This window comes from Anas platyrhynchos, chromosome 9, assembly GCF_047663525.1.
Source record: "Anas platyrhynchos isolate ZD024472 breed Pekin duck chromosome 9, IASCAAS_PekinDuck_T2T, whole genome shotgun sequence".
In the NCBI taxonomy this organism is placed as follows: Eukaryota; Metazoa; Chordata; class Aves; order Anseriformes; family Anatidae; genus Anas; species Anas platyrhynchos.
Window position 1 is genome coordinate 23,601,386 of NC_092595.1, and position 22,633 is coordinate 23,624,018.

General features: G+C 38.3%; 1 protein-coding gene and 1 long non-coding RNA gene across 4 annotated transcripts in view; one reads left to right on the forward strand and one right to left on the reverse strand.

Annotated features, from left to right (window-relative positions):
• Window positions 1-12,029, reverse strand: part of DNER (delta/notch like EGF repeat containing) — a 121,296-nt gene extending 109,267 nt beyond the window's left edge. The window contains exon 1 of the mRNA XM_027464417.3: window positions 11,651-12,029. Coding sequence (XP_027320218.1) covers window positions 11,651-11,893 — 243 coding nt within the window. The 5' untranslated portion in view covers window positions 11,894-12,029. The remainder of the gene's footprint in view (window positions 1-11,650) is intronic.
• Window positions 12,030-12,140: 111 nt separating this feature from the next.
• LOC119717682 (uncharacterized) lies at window positions 12,141-22,143 on the forward strand. 3 transcript variants are annotated; one of them, XR_011811344.1, is made up of 4 exons: window positions 12,141-12,901; window positions 17,333-17,588; window positions 20,714-20,845; window positions 20,958-22,143. It is a non-coding gene; the product is annotated as an uncharacterized lncRNA (long non-coding RNA). The 3 variants fall into 3 exon arrangements; XR_011811343.1 differs by having other exon boundaries at window positions 12,155-17,038; XR_005267712.2 differs by having other exon boundaries at window positions 12,155-17,588.
• Window positions 22,144-22,633: the final 490 nt, after the last annotated feature.

The following is a 22,633-nucleotide window of genomic DNA, read 5'->3' on the forward strand; positions in this document are numbered from 1 at the left end:
AAGGAACCTGGAACACTATGCAGTATTATTAGTACTTTTTTTTTTTTTTTTCCAGACCTGGAATACAGGCAGGTGCTGAAGAAAAGGCCAACAGTCAAATTCTCTGAAATAAGATATGTGAATACACATCTTATACATACACAGAAGATTCAAACCAACAATCATTTCTACTTATACCTAAAGAATTGTTGGTACTGAAATGAAAATCCCACAATGCCACTGCAATGCATTCAAGCAAGAAAAGAAGCCATCAGGCTTTTTCAGCCCTAGGGGCCTTGTAAGAACCAGGCATTGAAGTGAAGTCATTCTTATCAAGGTAGAATGAAACTAGGAAAATGTATAGAATAAAACCAGGAAAATATATATAGAAATTATTTAAAGTAAAATTGCCTTTTAATAGCCACTTCTATCTATTTACTCATCTAACTAGTATTGAAAATTGTTGCAAACACTGAAGGTCAAAGACAAGGGCAGCTTGGTGGTTCAGGAGCACTGCTGAACATGTGGATGTAATTCCCTTGAAAAACACAGAGAACATCAACTACTTCAAAATATTAGAGAAAAATACTATGTGAAGATCTGCAAGTGATGCTCTAATCACCTCCAAAATTAGATTAGATAATGGCAGCATCAACTTCTAAATGCACACAAGGAAATATTAGAGAATTTTTCCCACTAGACACCACTGCACCATGCTTCTTAAATTCAGTAGGAAGTTCTGACTGAACACTGTGCTCAACAGAAAACACCATTTCATTGAATACGGTGTTCTGTGCCAACGCATTTCATTTCAGGAAGCCAAACCACAAACCTGAACCTGATGGAAGCTTTCTGGTGACACCTCGCCTGTGCTCTGCTCAAAGACCTGGAAACAACACCCTGAAGCTCTGCTCTCCAAGTCCCAGAAAGAGTTTAAAACCAAAAGACTTCCAGGATAACTTAAAGCTTTCAAGACTTCCCAGCATCACAGAAGAGCCCTAAGCCTCCTGACACTGGGCAGAAGAACTTCTATCAGCCAGCAGGTGCTTGCAGTAAAGGCCCCACCTTCAAGCAGGGTTTACTTTCATGCCCTAGGCAAGGAGCCTAGAACACCTGAAAATACAAAATAGAACTGGAAACTCAATTTTAAAAAGAAAACTAACCTCAGAACTAGAAACCTCAAGTTGGAAGCTGCTGCAGTAGTTTTCACAAAGTGAAAAGCATTTATATCATGCAGAAGGCAACTGAGATACTGTTCTTAAGTTTCCTGTATGTCATTTACACAGTAAGATTTACTAGCACAGGTGTCATTTCAGAGTGTCCTTCAATGGACTATCTCATATAAATGTACAACAGTGCAACATATTAATGAGTAATTTAACCATAACAGAAAACCCTCTATATCCCTAAATTAAATACAGTGAGCTTTGGTCCATACATGGGTTTGCTCCTTGCTGCCAATAGCAGGACTTAATAATCACAGGCTTTTCCCTCAAGTGATAAATTACCCAGTTTTTGATCAGGGGATCATGAAAAGGCAGACCCACTATAATTATAATCTATCACATTTGTCTACAAAAAGAGTGAAAATTTGGTGTTGCAAGGGGTGATGTTTAACTAGGGAGGAAAGCACCTTGTAAGCAAGTGGCAGAGCTGACCTTGCTCCAGCTTTCATTCACCTTAGAGAATTTCTTTGGTACACTTCGCACAGAGAAAACAAAGCTCCAATGGTTACTGAAATAATTAGTTCTAAATTCTCTTGGTCTTTAAAAGGAATAAATGTAACGACTGTGAGTTTACTTCACCTTTTAGAGATGTCAAAATGAATCCTCAAGCAGCCCTCTAAAGAAATTGCTCCACATTCTTATATTCTCTACCAGCCTGCACCCTCAGACATTTCTAAAACTTTAAACCAGTACCTTTCTACTCCTTTTAAGAGGTAATAACTAGCCAAACTTTAACGTTAGAGTCCTATTACAGTTACGTAAATTAAGTTTTAATTTGTCCCTCCCTCAATTAAGCATGTTAATTTCCCTGAGGACTCAACACCGTTTCCTTTCATTGTCACATACAGCATCATCATGCAGTATGCTGTAGCCTTGAAAATGACCATCGAGTATTTGGTTTTACAGATCCTACCTATATCAACAATCTTCTTGTAACTCAACTTACTGAAATTCAAAGGTATACTCAAATGAGAAAGTTTCTCAGATCCACATACATGAAAGGTTTTTTGATGTTCCATAGTAACAGAACACTATGGAATTAAGTCTCTCAACGCAGGAGGTACTTATTTCACAAATTTTGAGATATCTACAAGGCCAGCTTTACCCCCTTTAATTTATTAATGTTCATTTAAGCCTGCCTGAAAAATAGATTACAAAAGAAGTACATGTATAAGTAAGACTCTCACAAGTTGTTAACAGACTGCTAAGTCTATATGAAACCTAAGCCATATATTTTGGTTTGGCATTACTGAGATTCATTTATAAAGTTATTTTTGATTAATAGTATTTAATAATTTACCTAATTTCTTAGGCAGATGAAACCATACATCATAACCATTACAAAAATTAAACCTTTGTAACAAAAATAAAAATCAAATTTGCATGAAGTTTTACACATTCGATAAATTTTAAGCACGAATCATTAGGGCTGAACAAGAAATATAGGAATTGCTATAGTTATTCAAAGTGACAGCTACTGCCATTAATGATAAAAGCCACTAGCAAACACTTGAAAGGGAGATCAGAGTAACATACCAGGTGTGGAAATCACCAAAAGTTGTCCATATTCTTCCTTTAGCCATGTTAGTCAGTGACTAGCTGATGCCCTGAAGAATTTCCAATTCCCATAGTTTGCTTTTTAAAGCATTGGCCAAAAATACCTTTTATTCAAAATCTTGATTTTCTCAACATGAAAGTGAATGAGTTGTTTCTCCCAGATTATTCAACTGCTTCCACATCTACTAATCACTTTTGCTGCCCTTCTGGCTGGGTCCTATCTATTTCTGTCCTCTTTATCTTGTAAGTGAAGTCACCTGGAGTTGATTTCAAGGGATTAAGTACTACTCAGTTTAGAAGAGAACAGCATTCTTAAACAGCTTCTCTTCTCTTGGCATTATCTGCACATCTTTAAATTATTTGCATTTTGAGCACTAATGCTCACTAAGTATTATTATTAACATAAAACCAAGAACATATAGGTCTTCCTCCCAGATAATCATTGTTTAGAATATGTGTGGTTAGCTGAAATGATTCCTTGTCTTGTGCATTTCTTGACAAGTTTCAACTTTATTACGTACAGTACAAAGGATCACGTAAAGGCAACCTGGACTGAAAAATGAAGTTTGTTGTAAATAAAAGGAATTGTATCTGGTTACCCTTTTTACAGCTCCTATTCATTGACATGCTCAAAAAACATCTTCTCAAATTGGTAACATGGTTGCTGCTGTAACTAATACATCAAGTACAACAAAGTTCCCAAAATCATTAAAATTCAGTGTCCTGAACTCAGTATAGCAATCCTACTTTCACAGTAAAATTGAATCCTATTCTTACCTTATTCAAGAACACCTTGTTCATAGACACCTTTGCTACAAAAGTCTTTGAAATACTGATCACTGATCTATTGCCCCTGATAGAGGGAAAGAAAATTACAGAACTGAATTAATCAGTAGACTGCCAGCCTGAATACTTTGCCAGACAAAGTAATATAAATGGTTGATTTTTTTTAAATAAGGCTTTTTTCCCCCTTACAACTTGAATATAGTCTGATAGGCCCCGACATGTAATTCAGAATAAGTGTATTAAAACACTAAATTAAGTGTTTTTCACTGTACTTTCTTGAAGCTTTTGAACACGTTCACAAACGAACCATTTGAACATCCAAAATTATCTTAATTTATAGAGGAGAAATTTAAGTAAAAAAGTAAGAGTTTTGCCCAGTATGGCCCAGACAGGCAGTGAGAAGTCCAAACACCAAGCCCTGATACTCCAATTCCTACCCATGATATTTCACTTCAAACCTTTCCCTAGGAGGTTTAGAGATGTTTGTGTTTTGTTTTTTTTTTCAGGTTTACAGCAGAATGTAATGCAAAATAATACAGTATAATTGTAACACTTAATACAACCTGTGTAACTGTAAACCAAGCCAAGGCAAAGCTGAAGAACAACACAGGGCAGTAATATGTATTGCTGAACTCTAACAGCTTATCTGCAGCCTACAAATCAGCTTTTGAGTGCAAGAGTGCTTCTGCAAGAGAGATTACACCTTGCCAATAGAAAAAAATAATAAATTTTCCTATCAAGCAAACATTTCTTAATTTTTATCTTTATGTACATTTCCGCTGTTCGAAACTCTTGGGAAACTGCAACAATTGTATTGTTCTTTAAGATTTGTTTTCCTAATGATCCAATTCAAAATTATGTTTTATACAGCTCATATTGATGAGTTACAAGTTTCTGACCAGACAGTATATATTTCAGCATTCACACTACTTGTGTATAAATTTACAAAAATGTATTGAAACAAGAAGTTGAACAAAATTATTTTTTCGCTTAAAAAGTAGAGAGCTAATTTAAGACTTAATAAACGCAATGTCAAATGCACATACTGGACTGCTTTTCCCTTCAGATTTTGACCTACATGCCAATAAGTTATTTTTAATGAAGTTAACTCTACCCTCACCAAACGCAGTGCTTTCAGTCGACATGGATGTACTTTAAATATAGATGCTTTTGTTTTGGGATCATTGCTCCACAAGCAGACACTTCTAGGTTATTGAGCTCTATTCACCAATATCAATGAAAAATAATAACATGAGAAAAAAAGCAGGGAGGTGAAGGGTGTGGTTATTGAAGACTACTCTCAAATGCAGTAGTCAAAAGAACAGGTTATCTTTCAGCATAAATAAAGAATGAGATTCAGCATTATACAAAGCAGATCACATTAAGATCGAGCAGTAACCAACAGGAGTATTGTTATTAACTCAATTCACTCAGCTCAGAAAGGAAACTGCAGTATCCAATATTCATTATTGGGACAGGGAGAGAAGAATGGAATAAATCACTTTTAACAGGGGGAAACAAAAAAAAAGAAAAAAAAAGAAAAAAAAAAAAGAAAAAACAGGAAAGTTCAATTAAATTGAAAGACAGAAAATAAAACCTAATAAAATAATTTTTCCATGCAGTTAATGTGTAGGATTCATTGGAACACAAAAGTACCACAGCCATAAAAGTTACTAGGAATAAATGAGGGCCTTGATATTTAATAAGAACAGAGTGAGCTATGAGAGAAAGTGCCATGCCAATTAAGACTTTAATTTAACTCTTATTAGGGTTAAGCGGGCAGTGTTTTCCACAGACTCATGCCTGCCTATTAAAATGGAATTTCTTGCATCATCTTCTAAGATTTCTGGTCTCCCAATGACATGATGAAGCTGAAATTCTGCTAAATGTCACCTCTGAAATTAATAACCTCAAACTCATACTTCTTCTCAGGAAGGCAATATGCAGAAGATTCTACAAGAGCCCTTCAGGAGAGCCTAACTGCCTCCTGCAATAGTGAATCATCAGACAGGTCCACTATTTTGAACAATATTCTTGTTTACGTGTTTCACCGTCCATATCCAATTTCTTCTCTTGCATTCTTATCTTGTGTTCAAGATAAGGCATTCTCCTGTTATTCTCCTAATACATTGTGAGTCTACTCCATTAAAGAGCATTTCCAGAGCTACGTATATACAAACATTAACATCGATTTTAGTATTTCAAAAGAAGGTAAAGCAATTGTAGTTTTTAACCAGATAGCATTGCAAAGCAGTTCTCTCAGGAAAAAAAATAAATAAATAAATAAGAAATGCAATGAAATGAAACTGAAATACAATGAAATATGATCTATGAAAAAGCTGAAGCATCTTAGTATGGCATATCTTCTACTATTATTCAATTACTCTATATCTGATCTGTTTTTTTGCAACCTTTACTTACAAAAACAAGTAAAACCAACACTTAAAACCTTGACTTATATGATGGAATTTTACAAAGCACATATTACTTGGTTCTTAAATGACCTTCCTAGCATTTATGAGGAACTATTTTAAACAGATTTAAAGTGACTATTTCAACAGATTGAAATCGACATATAATTGAGAAAGTTTGGATTATTAAATCACTTCAGTTCTATTCTACAGAAATTTAGAATAATTTGTTTAGATCCCATGGCAAAATATCACAGCACAATTCTTTATCAACTGATTCAGGAACTGTTGAATTACAGTTCTCTTACAAATTTTCACATGATATGCTTCAAGGCAAAATGCTAATTTGAAAAGCTTAAGTTTCTGAATGGAAATATGTTTTTACTACAGTTACAGAAAACACTTTAAAATAGCTAAAATAAAGTGGGTAGAAACATGAGTATACTAATTTGTGACTAAAGTGGCTGTAGACACAGTGATTTGAAATTAATATTAAAGATTTTTCAGATGTCTTATCTAATATTAATATTGCAGTGTAAAAACTCCTGTCTGCACTGCACACAAGTCCATCAAGGTATAGTCTAGACTTGATGCAAGTAATACGCGTTCATATAATAATATAGAAATCATTTAGTAGAATATCCAGGAAAGGGGGAGACAGGAACAGGACAAGAGTAACAAAAAACCATACACACATGTTTGTATGGGATCACAGAACAAAATGACGGAAGAATTTAGGTCGGTAGGGTCCAACCCCTGCTCAGGCCAAGTCTGACACTAGGCCATGGTACTCAGCGCCTTCACATCTCCAAGGATGAAGATCCCAAAACCATTCTGAGTACCTGTTCCAGTGTTTGATCACCATCATTGCGACGTTTTTCTTAAATTTCACAGAAACTTCCCCTACTATAACGTGTGTCTGCCACCTCTCATCCTTTCACTGGCTGCATGTCAGAGAAGTCTTGTTCCATCTTCCCTACGGCCATCCATTAGGTAGCCAGAGATGTCACTTAGTTTCCTCTTCAAGGAGAGCAAACTGAGCTCTCAGAGCCTCTTCTCATGCATCAATACAAATATTTAAAGTTGGTAACTTTAAAGCATTGCAAGCATTAGCACAGTTAGTCAGTGGGACATGACATGGTGCCTCAGAACTCAGCTAAACTACATTCAAATAAAACAACAAAACACCAGGGCACTTGCTAACTATACAATTTCCTCTTAATAGCTACACAATTTCATAAAAGAGAGAACAGAGTGGTCACAGAGCAAAACATTTGCATCACAGTAGCCATATAATCTAAGAATATGTCCTTGAATAATGAGTAGAGAACAAAAAAGTAATAGCATTTTAATATGCTAGAGAACTCATTGTGAAGGATTACTTAGAGACCTTTCCGTACAGATGTCAGCACTTAATAGAAAACAGGAACTTGTGAAGAATTAATCAGGATAGTGACATGAAGGTGAATTAGCAGTTAGATTAAAGGATGTCCCTTTACCACTGCAACCTGAAGTAACCTGGCCAATGACAGTCCTACTGCTTGCTCAGAAGTAGACCACTGAGTCAAGAAATGATACTCCTTCTCAGTTTGCTAGCCTTGGATTTCTACATTTAGCATTAAAGAGCACATTATCAGAAGTATACTGAGAAGAGGAACGAATTCAAAGACGAAGTAACAAAAACCCAACAGGAGATTTAAAGAATAGAAGTAGGGGGCACAGAGTAAAAATCTGAAGTTATTGTATTACAGTCTACAAGTATTCAAATACTATGATCAAAAAACAAGAATAAATTCACCTTGTATTCAAAAGCATAAAAAAAAAAAGGGGGGGGGGGGGGGGGAGAGAATGAAGGCAAACATAATCAGGCTGAAATTCAAGGAAAAAGAAAAATAGCATACAACAGAACTTCCCCAAGGAAATAATGGAAATGCACAGTACCTGGAATCCAAATAAAACAGCAAGAAGTTTATTTCTAGTAAAATTCAGGAAAAAGAGCACAACCTGCCATTATTGCTAACTTAGAAGATGACTAAAATATGAAAAAAAAAAACCATTTTTCCCAGGGTGCTTTGAAAAAAGAAATCTATATTTAAATGAAGGCACTATCTTAATGTAGCTGAATGACCAACAACAAGTCACTCTGGGAAGAATATTTAAAAATAACCTGCAGTCCATCTGCATTAGTTGTTATGAGTTCCTTCCCTGACAGTTTTAAACTCAGCATTCACCTTTCTAAAATTCCATTTGAATTAAACTGTCCACAATTACATTTAAAAATATTATATATAATATTTTCCACTGTAGTCGCAGGAAGATAACCATAAGAATGAACACAACAAATTCTCCTCAAGACTAATGAGATTTTTTGGCTACTAAAATACTACTTTCAATACTAACTCAAAAACCAGCTACATCAGGGGCCACCACATCACCCTGAGAAGTACACGGAGGTCGTACCACCACTGCAGACCATACAGCAGGGAGCTGGAGATGGCAGCCAAGAGAGAAGGCTGGTTCCAAGCTGTGCGCGCCAGCTCAGAGATACTACCTGATTCCTAGCTTTAATTGCTGACAGAAACTATAAAGTAACTAAAAGTACATTAAAATTACTGAAGAAATAAGCAGTGGGGAAAATTGTCAACAAAAGGAGAAAAAGGGGGGGAAAAAAGAAAGGAAAAGAGGAAAAAAAGAAAAAAAGAAAAGGAAGAAACAAAAATCAAAACCAAATCAAGCATGTATGATAGTAGGTAAAAATCATTAATAAATCAATGTTTCTTCACACAATAGTCTTTTAATGAAATTAGCACTAGCGTTGAAGCAAATAAACATAATACGATTGAATGAAATTAACTGTGTTCAGATTTGGCATTTTTTAAGCAAACAATCAAGTCTGTCATGATTTTTTTTTTTTTTTTTAATTTTTATTTAGTTATTCTGTACCTTAGGTCTCTAAAATTATTTCAAAAGGCACAGATAAAACAATTTTTACATAAAACCTTCCTGAACAATAAAATAATTTTATTAGGTTATACGTGTCATTGGAAATAACAGAGTAGTCATTAGACTAGTGGTTAGAAATAAAGCTTAAAGATTGCTTTTCAGAGTAAAACATAGGTAAAAAAAAATAAGTGTGTGTCAGCATAACTTTAACATCTGTCACTCAGTTTATTTCAATTTATTTCATCAAATTTTCTCAGAATAAAGCTGAGAATAGGACAACTTAAAATTCCTGCAGAAAGGCACCCAAATTCACTATAATTTTTGTACAATTTCACAAATAATGTGTGTAACTTCTCTGCTCAGACTAAAGTTTAAGATACAGTGATTCTATTTATTCCCTATACAAGCTAGAAACATGGCACAGAGAAGTGGAAAAAATTCATATCCATGAAAAGAAGTGGAGTTAAAGTACAGCAATGTCCCACAGTGTGAAGCCAAACAATCCATAACAACACAATCTTGAAGTCTGCAGAGCAAAGCACACTCAAACCCTAAGTAACGTGATACATATAGACATGCATAATGCATGGAATGGATATACTGAGATAGCTTTTGTTGAATAAATAATGAGTTCCTGAAACAACTATAACATAAGATCATAGAACTGGATTAAGTCCAAGTTAAATACTTCACTTGGTGATAGGAAAGCTCTAGACCTCTAAAAGCATCTCACACATGTGATGACAGTTTTATTCTTTGCCACTTTGCCTGTGCCAGCACCAGCTCCACCAAGTGCATCAAAGCCAGGTACAGTAAAAACTTCAGCAACACAATCTGTGGCAATCTCCAATTTTGTTATCAGTCCCTCTACATTATCAACTTCACTGCACCCAGTTGACTTGCAGGTATATTTGGAACATTTTTCCCTCATTCCATGCCTTAATGCATCTGAGCAGAAGAAGAAAAATATTGCCTTTGCTACAAAAAGTACCACAAAAGTGATTCTATACCTTTAGGCAAGTGTAGTTCCAGAGAACTCCAGTTTCATCACAACCTGTATAACCTCAAACTTACCTTCTACATGTATGATCTGGGTGTTTAAGCGAAACAATTACTGCTCTTATTTCCCTGTTGGTAGTCACTTCTCCAAGCCCAACCTCCATAACAACCTCAGCAGTAAGTTGGAAACCACCTGGCTAAATATATCCCCATGGTCCCCCTGATTTAGCCTATAGTTTTCCTCCTATCCTCTAAGGGTTACAATCCTTTTACTTATTTATTTTCACTGAATAATACAATAGCAAAACACAAGAATTAATGCATTTGTACAATATTTATTAAATTCCTATTTTGATAGAAAGAGCAAAACCTCAGCTGTGGATAAAAGCGATGCCTTTATCCCTTTAAATTCTAAACCACCCACCTGCTCTACAGTTAAAGTTGCATTTCAAAACCATATTAACTTTCCACAGCTAACTAATATCCATACTTCAGCTGCTGACATAACAGCCAGAAGTGGCATTCACTTGTTTAGCAGATTCTGTTTCAAGGGTCATTACTCGGTATTTCATAAAAAGAAACAAAATGCATGACACTCAAAGCCTCCTCTTATTACTTAATAAAAAGCGTAACTGCTGTGAGAATATCGCCTCTCTTGTATTAGAGAAACAATTAAACCCCATTCCCCAGACACAACACTTCACAGGAGGTACGATGCCAGCAAGCGTTACATTTTACTAAGTCTTTAGAAGGGTCATTAATCCTTCAGTCCCGGATCGCAGGCACCAAGTCTAACAGCAGCAAGCAGAGGCAAACATTCAGCGCGCTCTCCCTCTCTTTGTAGCAATAGAAATGTAGTAAACTCTTGAGAGACCAACAGCTAAAATTAGCCAGAGAGAATTCTATTTAATCCTCTTTAATCTCTCTGATTTTGCAGAATCTCATTAGCGTTAATATTTTCACTTTCCCTGTTACACTGACTCATCCGAGATGCTTCAAGGCCGGCACAGAGCTCGGAGCAAAGCACTCGTACCTCACAATGCCTTCCAAATTCACCTTAAGTCTCCAGTAAAGGCATTATCCCTTCCATCTGTTCAGCAGCATAGTTTGGGTACTACCCAACCAGGGAGCCGTGAATAAATAAATGAATAAATAGTGAAACTGACTGCTTTTACTTGAATTCATCTGCTTTTACATCAAATCCACGTAAAACAGAGGGCACTGTCCGTGGGAATGGAAGGCAGCCCACACCGCCTCTCCTGCGCTGCTGCCACAAGGTAACCCGAGGCACCATGTATGCGTGCGGGAACCAAACCTCTTTGTCCCTGCACCCGCTTTTCCTCATCTGAGGACACAGAAGATGAACTTGGGCATTTCCGAGCACGATAACGGGGATTTTTCATCCTCACTGACAGAGGCAAACAAGAAGACGTCTCCACACGACGGTGAGAATTAATCCCGATGACACGGAGCCCCGATATGACCAAGCAAGTCAGAAGGACGTCGGTGGCGGTGTCTCGGGTCCCAGCTCCCGGGCGCTTTGCCCTCCGGCAATCCGGAGCGGGCCGTGCCGGGACCCCCCCACGGCAGGGACCGGGCCCCCCCTGGCGGGGCGATGCCCGGGGGGGCCGCGATTTGCCGCCCGGCGCTCCGGGGCCGGTTCTCCCCCCGGGAAGGGCGGCGGCCGGCTCGGTGGGCTCGGTGGGCTCCCCGCGACCCCCGGGGGAGCTCGGGGGGGACAGCCCTTACCTGGCAGGAGGCGCCGGTGACCCCCGGGGGGCAGGAGCAGCGGTAGGCGGCCGGGGGCTGGGGGCGGCGGGGCGCGGCGGGGCCGCGGGCCGGCCCCGGGGAGCAGGTGCCGTTGTTTTGGCAGGGCTGGCTGAGGCAGGGGTCCGCGCCGGGGGGCGCGGCGGTGGCCGGCCCCGGGAGGCAGGCGCGGCGCTGCGCCAGGGCCAGCAGGAGGAGCAGGAGCAGCGGGGCGGCTCGGGGCATGGCGGCTGGGTCGGGGCGCCGCTCCGCCTGGGAGAGAGAGAAGGAGGGGATGGAGGGATGGAGGGATGGATGGAGGGAAGGGTGGAAGCAGGGAGGGAGGAGGCAGCGGCCGCCCGGCAGCTCCCTGCCCTCGTTCCCCGGGCAACCCGCGGGCGGGGACTGGGCGGGGAGGAGCCGGCCGCGCTCCGCCGGCCCGGCAGGGGGCAGCCGCCGGCCCCCCGCGTCAGGCGGCCTGAGGGGCTGAGGGGCTGGGGGGCTGAGGGGCTGGGGGGCTGAGGGACGGGAACGGGGGGACAGGGGGACGGGGGGCGGGGGGCGCCGTCCCGCTCCCCCCCCGGGCAGTGGCTTCGGCTGAGGCCGTGGGCAGCAGCCCCTGAGCCTGGGAGTGCCGCTCAGTGAGGAGCTGGGGCTGGAAGTCTATCAAGAACAAAGGAGGCAAAGGGCATTGAAACGATCCCTGCGCTTGCTCACAGTGTGGGGAAAAAACTTGAGAAATTGCACGTTTGCGTTTAGCTAAGTCCGTTTTTTTAAACCCGTCTCTCTCTGTCCCTGCCCCTGAGCAGAGCCGAGTGATGTACGAACGGCCCCTGGCCCTCCGTGCTGCCACTCCCACAGAAGAGGAGCATTGAAGCCTCCAGTAACTAATGGGCTTTCGTATCTCTGTCCGCGGGTTGCAGGAGAGGGAGCAGCAGCAGTAGCTCTCAATTTTTAGAAACCCTTCAGCTTCCCGTGCAATAAAGGCTGAAACCTGTGTCCTGGCCAGAAACACCTGGCAACGCTGACTGAGCCGCGTCCCTCGGGCTGGAGGCACTGCTGCAGCCCCGCTGCTAGGCTGAAGCGTCCCTGCTTTCTGTTCCCTGACCTGCCCTGCTCTGGGTCGCTTCCCCTGCCCTTCAGCCCCATGTTCTGTGCCACACTGGCTCCCTCTGCTGGCCCTGCTCCCACTGCGTCCCTCACTCCTTGGACCTGCTCGTTCAAGTGGCTCTGATTCAGCTCCTCCCACCCCAGGTAACGGTGGGTCCTGATGGTACCACGGTAATGTAAATTTTAAATATACATGCACATAACTCAAATCAAGTTGCTTCGTTTTATTACAACCATCTTCTCCTTCGGGTTACTTTTTCTCTCAATATCAGAGCTCTTCACACAAAAACTGCTGTACTTTTATCAGATGAGTTCATCATCCCTTCCTTACTGATCATTGTCAAATGTCGTATCTCTGCAAAAAAACAGGAACTTGGAAGGAATTCTTCTACTTTGAAACTGAACTATGACTTACTGTTCTTTAAGTATGGTGGGTTTGTTTGGTTGGTTGGTTGGTTGTTTTTTTGGGCACTTTTTTTTTCTAAGCATTTTTTACAACCATTGTGCACCATGAGAAAGCAAAAAGTTCTTAATTTGCTATTTGTTCTTAATAATGTCATAGAAAACAATCCAAAAGTCCATGCCCATATTAAGTTATAACCTTTTTTTTTTTCTATTCCATTCATGAGATCTGTTGCCATGTTCTACAAGAAAATTATTTGGCTTGACATGATTTATTCCCAATAAGTCCACAGAGGTTTCTACTTGTCTCCTTGTTATCTTCTAAATGCTCTGAAATAATGTACATATAGCCCGGAATTCTAGGGCATTTGATGTTAAAGCAGCTAGGCTGTAATTCTTCATTTCCACCTTTTCAGTAAAAATGTTTGCTGTGTTCCAGTCTCCTAGGACTTCACCCTTCCACAGTGGTTTTCAAAGATAGCTGTTTATAAAGAGTTTCATGCTGTTCTCTAAACATCTTCTAGAGCAAATCATCAGGACAAGTTGAGATGTTCTGCTCTCTAACCTGATCTTTCTTTTTTGCTTGAGCTCCTGGTGGACCTTTGTAATGAACGGGATGCCTGAATAGGCTAGGTAGGGAGTGCCCCTATTTTTTTAATTGGTCTTTGTACCCCCAAAGGTTTTACTAATTCTGATGGAATTCTGACCTATGTCTAAGGCTTTTAAGTGGCCTTATACTTAATATAATTAAATAAGTGTTGTGAAGTGAGGTTTCAAGACTGACAGCTAGATAAGATACTGAATTCTGTTCACATAGGAATGTGGTATTTGCAGAAAAGAGAACAACCTGAAAATTAGTCAACACATCCACCTGAGCAGGACATAACTATATCACATGTTCCTTTTGTGTTTTACAGATTATATAAGCAGCATTTGCATTATACATGCCGTTTTCATAAGAAAATATTTAACTGTGCAACACAACATATTATGCCTATCTAGTGATTAGCTAGTGATTTTCAAAAATGCTGTATTTTTATGCATTTTAACATTCCAATATGCATAGTTTAAATAATTTTAGTCAGCTTTCTACAAACAAATTACTAATTGAAATATTCAGTAAGGATTGCAAGCTGTCTGCCTCATTTACACTTGCTAGAATGTGAATTGTATTACGTCTAATATTTAAGACACGCTAATAAGCTAAGCTACATTGCAGCTTAACTACTTATTTTGATGTAGAAGCGCTCACCCTCTAGTGACTTAAAAGAGATTTTGTCTTTTTTTTTTTTTTTTTAATCTGTTATGATCAAATATTTAGTGAGGAACAAAAATCTCTGATTTCCCAAGGGGAATGCTCCCCATAACAACAATGATCTTTTTTTAATATTGATGAAATCTTTTAAAACCACCTACCTTAATTAAATTTTATTTTAATAGTATAGGACTTATTTAGATGAGATAGTCACTGTGTTGAGACTTCTCTGAATAGTACCTGGACTAATTCTTTTCTGTTTCATGTTTTAGGTCAAGCTGCAATCCTGTCTTTATGATATTGGTTGTCAGAGCACAGAACTGATATTTTCCTCATCTCTCCCTCAGCTTGTGCCTACCTTAAATATCTCAGGCGCTTCACTTCCAATTTATCAAAAAGACTTATCGAAAGGACTAGGTTTTTAATTTTATATGAGACACTTCAAAAGTGTCCCACTAATGCAACTGGAGTCAAATTCCCCAAATTGCTCATCATGTTCCCAATCCCATATCCAATAGCTGCTAAAGCTAAAATCCTTTTGAAAATCATTGCCTCAGTCACTGAAACTATTAGTGGGTTTTTAATGTTGTGTTTCATAGGGCTTATAATGCCATTCAAAATGTTTTCTACATGCCTTTAATTTTCCTTCCTAAGTATGTGCCTTCTATTCAGGCACATTCTATTATTATAACTATTTGAATGACCCATGCTTCAGTCTATCAAAGTACTAAAGTATCTGCTTAAGCATATAAGCAGCCCACAGAATCCAGTGACCTTTCAAGTTGCATAACCAAGTGCTTCACATTGGAACTTATTTTGGCTGATGGTCGTGAGTTTGCGTTGCCAAGGGAATTTTTGGTGACAATAGGAGATTAACTTAAGGCTCTGAACAGAGACAAAATTATAAAAAAAAAAATAAATACTTTACTGCTATAGCTGGATGAGAGGGAAATATTGGTTTATTTTTATACACAACAGAACAATTGCTATTTTTCTTTTATCTTGACAGAGATTGGAAAACACCCTGCACCATGACAATGTGTATGGTTTTATCTGCTTTCCTCCCCAGCCCTTACATTTCCATTTATTTTTCTGCACTGTATTATTAAGCTGCTTGAAACATGCAAGTTTTTTTTGTTTGTTAACTTTGATTTTGGAAACTGGTGATAATGATGTTTTTACCACTGTCAATAGTGAAAGTATCTATTGTTATTTAACATTTGCAGTTTAGGGGGATCTGTAATACAAAGAGAGACAGTAATGCAACTACTATCAAGAGAGTTGCCAGCCCAGGTACAGAAACATTCCTCGCTGTGGGAAGCACAAGGTCTTGGGAAATTGCCACGTTCTAAGAGGGCATCCATATGGCAGAAGTTAAGCTTTTAGACTGGGGAGCACAAAAACACTGTGCAATGGAAATCCCTGACACCTGTTTTTTATCAGTGTGACAGTCAGCAGCATTCCCCATATATTCATCTCTTTGACTCACAAGAACTTTCATCATCCTGAATATTGGTTTATGGATTTAGAGCAATGGACTGAAATTAATCCACACCTCTAAACAACGTAGTTGTTTTACAAACAAAATGACTGTCAGCAATTTAAAGTCTTTCTCTGGAAGTCACCAGAAAAAATGAATGTCTCACTAGCTACCCTACCTTTCTCTAGTAAGCTGTATACGTAATTTGAAACTAGAGACTTTCACAGCAAAGCTGTGCTTTATGCTCTTTTAATGGTTTTTAGTGTCATGTTGTGTGGTATTACAGCGAGTATTAATTTCTTATTTCATGAAGTACAGTAAACTTAGAAGACATGATTGATCTGGACCCATGTCTAAGTAAATAAAGCTACAGGTGGGTAAAATCATGCATATTTATACCGGGTTTGAATCAACTTCCAAGGAGCTTGTTTGAAAAATCTCTCAAATTAGTTTCAACATTTGTGCTATTCACAGAACTGTAGCTTAAGACATTTAAGTCCTATAATATAGATATAAAATAATTGAGAGAATGTATGGGTTTTGGCATTTACAAGTCTTTCCTCCATTCTTTCAGCCACGTCTTTAGCTCTGAAAAGATGACAATGTGACCAAAATTTCAATAGAGATAAATAATTTAAGGCATCATTCATAGACTATTTTTTTTCCAGTCAGAAACAGAGCAAATGGAAAGCACAATCTTAATGTCAGAATGATCTTAGATCTTTTACAATTTGCATAGATGTTTCAACAACTCAGATTAATGACAGTTATCAGAATAAGTATTTGACCATGAGAATTTGAAGTACTAGATCTGAAGAGCTATTTTTATAGTCAATAATGACTTTTTTATTTATATGAATTTCAAGGTGCATGTGTCAGAGGACATGATGTCTGTATTCTTGTTGAGTGGAAAAACTTCCACATCAGAAGCTGTACAGAGGAGAAGAGAAGGACAAATAAAATTCTGAAAGACCTTTTACTGAAACAAAAGCAAATCACAAGGTGTTCTAGTGAAAAATATTAAGCCTTAACTTTTCTCTTTGATATTCTTCCTGAGCAATAAACAAAAAGGTGGTGCTACAGGTTTCAAGGTTTGTCGTTGGAAAGGGACAGCACCTGTGATTTTAAAGGCAGCAGCTGGAAGGTAAAATATCTTAAAGAGAGCAGCTATTAACATTTTTATTTCAACACAAAATCTGAGAGCAAATACAGAACTTAATTGGTGGTGTGTTGTTTTGTTTTCCTTTGTTACTATTTCTAGCTGCTTTTTTCCTTTTTTTTTTTTTTTTTTATTTATTCCTCAGTAACACTACCCTCACTAGATTTAGAATTCATAGATAGATATTGCCTTTTCTATCCATGTTCTCTTACACCTCATTTTAAAGTACTAGATTATGCCTTAGTTCAAACTTTCTTTTCAATTTCCTTCTCTCCCTAGGCATTTCTTTCAATTGAGAGATGTATACCTCTATTTCAGTCAATGGGGATCCACAAAATACCTCGACACCTTCATACCTTGAATCATCAGGCTCCCAACTAACTTATTCAGTGCTGATCACAACTCACCACATCCTCGCCACCCTCCCCTGAGATGTGGAAGTACTACTATTCCAGTTTTACGGGTGAAGCTCCAGGCCAGATTCTAAATGATTTAGGCACCTAACCAACAAGTTGCATCCTACAGGAAACCAGTGGTAAATAGAAAATTCATCCTATTGCTCTAAACTGCTCAGTTAAGCAATGAAAACTTTTGCTAAATAAAACAACCAGGCCCTAAATTCTGTAAAAAATAAGAATAGATTTCATTTGTGCACTATTTATGGAAAAAAAATGCAGCCAGTCTGACTGACACTTACACTGAAAGCGGAGGCACTGTGTAATTAATATATACGTTGTCAATGTCAAATAAAGTTAAGGAAACAGAGACTTAATGGATTCAAGGTACTAGCACATTTTGCAGAGGGAGTGGGTGTGCACTGGGCACTTCACATAGTCAATGGTCAGAGTTAATGACAGCCTGTTACATATTGTACTGTGTTTCTTAAGACCTTTTGAAAACAAAATGGTAATGTTCTAAGACACTTCTGGGACAATTTTCATTTGACCTCCCACATAAAAAACCCTCCCTCATTTATATTATGCCAAGACTAGAAGTATGCTTGAATAACAGTATCCAGTCCTTACTTGGAGACTGCAAGCAATAAAAGACTTCAGGTGTATTTTCCTCAATAATCTCAATCTTAGTTTTAATTTGCATCAATCTAGTTTCTTCAGTCATCTATTGGATCTCATTTTGCTTTTTTTTTCCTGACAGACTAAGGAGCTATATGCTATCAGAGTCTTTTTTGTAGGTTTTTACTTCTGTAGGTTATTCTACACTAAGATCAAGCAATTGTTAACATGCTTTTAGATGAACATCTCTTAGTCACTGTATTTTTCAGTGTGTTATAGCTCACAGAGAGAATTAATAGCAATACATGCTGACTGCTCACCATTTCTCCACCTATAATCACTGCAAATACATGTTCTTCATGCAGTTTCCTCCTGTTAACAATCCTCGTGTTCTGAGGAAGCAGGTATTGTGTTTAGCTTACAGTGAGCCTGGAAAAGCTGCATATGGAATAAACCAAGAAGTTACATGGAAATTTTCTTATACCATAAAAAGCTTCAGAAATAAACGCCAGAGTGCGTAAGTGTCACACATAAATAACAACTGTAAAATGTGATGTTAAATGTATTACTCATACAAATAGAAATAAGGTTTCTTAATTGTTTTTACTTATCATAGCAGGACAGGCGTTGTCAGGCAGGTGTTTAGGTCAACTGCAGTATGGTTTACAGTATGGTTTAAACGTGGCTGTATCACTTTGGCCCTGAACATCTTTTGGGACTTGGACACACAAAATACAGACACCCTTATTCTGTGCCTTAATACTACTAGAATAATTCAGTCTTTGGGATAATTGGATAGAAAGCGATTTAGGACATATCATGACTCAACCCAAAAATCTTAGGGAGAGACATGAATATGCCAGCCCAACTTTTTTCAGCTAGCTGATCCTATGTAACATTAGTAGGTGGAATTACTCCCTATACTTTTAGTTCTGAGTAAATTGTATATTAACATTTTATGTTTCTGAAAATGACTAGAACATTATAGAAATCTGCAGTACTAAGAACATCAATGAGCAAATTTTTATTTTCTTTGTCTTCTTGTGTAGCTCAGTAAGCCTCTATAAATTTCTTACATGGTTTAAGAAGTCAATGATTCAAAATAGGGAATACAGATTCTTTCATTTTTATTCTATATTCAGCTCTAACTTTTTTAATTTAAAATGGATGTATGCCTATTAACTAGAAGGAAAGAAAGTATACTTACAGGATTCTCTGGAGTACATGGCCACATACCGAATTCCCTAGTGCATAGGGTTTTGTTCAAGTAATGAGAAATCCAGGCAATAAAAACTTAACATGCTATCTCAAAGATGCGTCTAGTTATTTCAGCAAAATGCATACATTTTTGGTGTGCGTATGCTGTAGTGTCACAAATAGCCTTCATCAGCCAGGCAGGCATTTTTTCCATTAGGTAATACCTCTGTAAATGAAGTTTTACTCTGGGGAGGAAGGCTGGTGGTTTTTGAAAATGACCGTGTCAAGGTATTGATCACCTACCTTAAAATAAACAGTTCCTTTCCTCCATCATTACCAATTATACAAAATAAATAAATAAATAAATAAAAAATCTATCATAGCAATTTAAAAACAAAGGAACTTTGTTTGAGTACTGACATTAACATGCTTACTAAAGATTTTTCAAACAAGATACATAAATTGTAAACTCGAAAACCAAAGTGCACTTTTATGTATGCATATTGACCAAATTTTCCACTGTCACATGATTTTTTTTCTACACTCTGTAGTCCAAAAGGCAAGGTATTGAATATTTCTTTACTACATTAAAAAAATGCATGGGAAAAAATAATCTTTCATCCATACGACAGTTTCAGCTACTTGCACAGGTGCTGTAGCAGTCTTTCGTGACTACCATGTTGTTTAGAAAAGCAGCAGCACAATACGTATCCATGCTGCTTACAGCCTAGCAGCACATGGAAAATACTTAGTCCTTGCTCTGAAGGGGAAGTCACACCCTTCGACAAAGTTCTACAGGTTCTTTTTGGAGCACTGAAAGACAATAACTATGTTTAATGTGGTGGAGAAAGGGGAGCTAAGAGACATGCAAAAAAAAAAAAAAAAAAAAAAAAAAAAAAGATCCATACACATGGAAATCCTAGTTGATCTCAGCTATTTGCTAATTTTCTACACCTTTTTCTGTTTATGCTATTATGGACATGCAAGATCTGTATCAGCTCAAGATCAGGCATCCCACAGCTGTCAAAACTAGTGTCGGATGTTATTGAGCTTGAATGTACAATTTTCTCAGAGAAACATGCATCCCATATCAAGCAGCATCTCATTCTGTTCCTTCACCCATAGCGTAAAATCTAAAATAATCTGTAAACTGCATAGGAGACTATATAGAAGATGAATTTTGCAGGCGCAGGTTACTAAAAAGTTAGCACTATAACACAGAAGGTTAAATTACATAACATCATCAGAAACATCTTGAGCACCACTATGGACATACAAACCATTACTGTCATCATTCACCTATTCAGATTCCACATTTGGGATAGGAGTTACAAATACATATATGTAAGTCTTTTGCATTTCACAGTCTTCATTTTACCTAATCTTTCAAATTTCAGGCAATGTCTAGATGATATTTTTGGCTAATACTTGTAAAAACTGCTCTTTCCAGAAAATCCTGTATATGGAATTATGACATCTCCATAATTGCTGTCAAATCATGTTAACTACTTATCCTGGAAGAAGTTGGAGATGACATCTGCTAGGACAGAGAGAAACTATGAAACATAACTCCTGGACACAGGTAAATATCACTTCACTAAATATTAAATAACATGCCAGAATAAATTTTTGAAATAAAAACCCATTCTAAGTAAGAGAAGTAGAAGCAATTAAGGCCTGTAATTTTCTTTCAGTCGAAACAGAGTCCTATGAAGACAAAGATTACTCATGATCTGCAGCTGCAGAGACCCTTGTCACTTCCACTCATTTTATTGGAAAATTTAGCAAACCTCTCTGCATATAAATTTCTTCTGTTGAACTTATTTAAATTGATAGAGTAGCACAAAACAGAGCAAGACTATTTAAGATGCATATCAACTTCTTTCTGATTCTCAGCTATTAGTAAATGTATGCATGCAGTTTTGATTTTACATTCTAAATATAGTCAGCTAATTTTGGAACTGCAACATGTTTTACTAAAACTGATTTATCTAGTTGGGTCTTGAAAAACCCAGGGATGGGGACTGCACAATCTCTCTGGGGATGTGAAACGGGGATAAGCCCTTCCCGCAGTCTACCAGCCATGCTCCTGTTAGCGCAGCACAGGATGTTATTGCCTTTATTTGCTGCCAGAGCACAATGCTGACCTGAATTCAGCCTTTTTCAGCAGAGCTGCTCTCCACATAGTTAATCCTTTTGTCTCTAATTCCTTGTCTACTAGAAGAACACGATGCTTCTGGTCTTAAATTGGAAGTTACCAGTTGTAGAACTCAGCGCTACTAAAGTTGGGATGATTTTACTTTTCCCCACTGTATTCTCCCCCTTCCTCCTGCCTTTTGAAGAACTTCTGTAGTTTTTAGCATCCCAGAATATAGCTTGCTCCTGGGAAGTGCTGGTTTTAGGAAAGAATCAGGTTGGGGAAAGCTGGGAAATAAAGTGCCACCTCACAGACTATTTCTGCAGCACGTTTTGCATCACCCCTGCCTGCCAGAGAGGCTTCTGCATACAAGAAGTCCAAAGAACAAAGCAGCTGCAGTCAGACCAAGCCTAGCCTATTCAGCCTAGAACACATGGATGGCAACTACAACTGAAGGAAGAGTAAAACAAAACACATTTTCTTTAAATATTGTTTCTCATCAATTCTAGATCAGGGCCTTCCTACACCAAACAAAATTTAAATAAATTATTTTTTTCTCGTTTGACTTATTTCGTAACTGACTTCAAAGCATGCTAAGGTTGCTATCTGCCCTGAAATAAACTTTTCTTTAGTGAAGATCTAAGATATTTACCCTGATTTTTATCAGAAACTACTACATCAAATCCTTTCAATATTTAAGCTCATCCACCACGTGAAGTCGCCACAGGAGTCTTGTGAGATAAAACTGGAAGAAAGTGGAGTCACAGAATGGGAGGACAGGCTTCTGCAAAGCAATGAAGTATGATTCCCCAATACCTAGCTCCTGAATTGAATGCCACAAATAGCATTGTTTACAAATACATGTACATATTTGCCACAAATTCTCATACTTATTGTAGCACTCTTGCATACGAGGGAAGAAACTGAAAAATTCACTATTTTCCTTTCCTGTAGCATCGCAGCACCCAAGACAGTTAAAAACAGGTACAACCCAGGAGAGCTGGCTGCATAGACAGCTATATAGCTGTGGAAATCTCATGACCTTACCTTCTCTGTTTTATTTTTGGAAAATAGCTGTTTAGATGAGAGAACTTCATTACTTAAGGACCATGGCAGCAGCAACCTGCCTTGGCTTTCAGTCTGAGATGGCAGTGTTGAAGCTTACCTGTGCAAAGGGGAACCTCCTCCTTCCATCTCTTCCCTTTGTCGCATTCTCAGAAAGCAGAAGCAGAA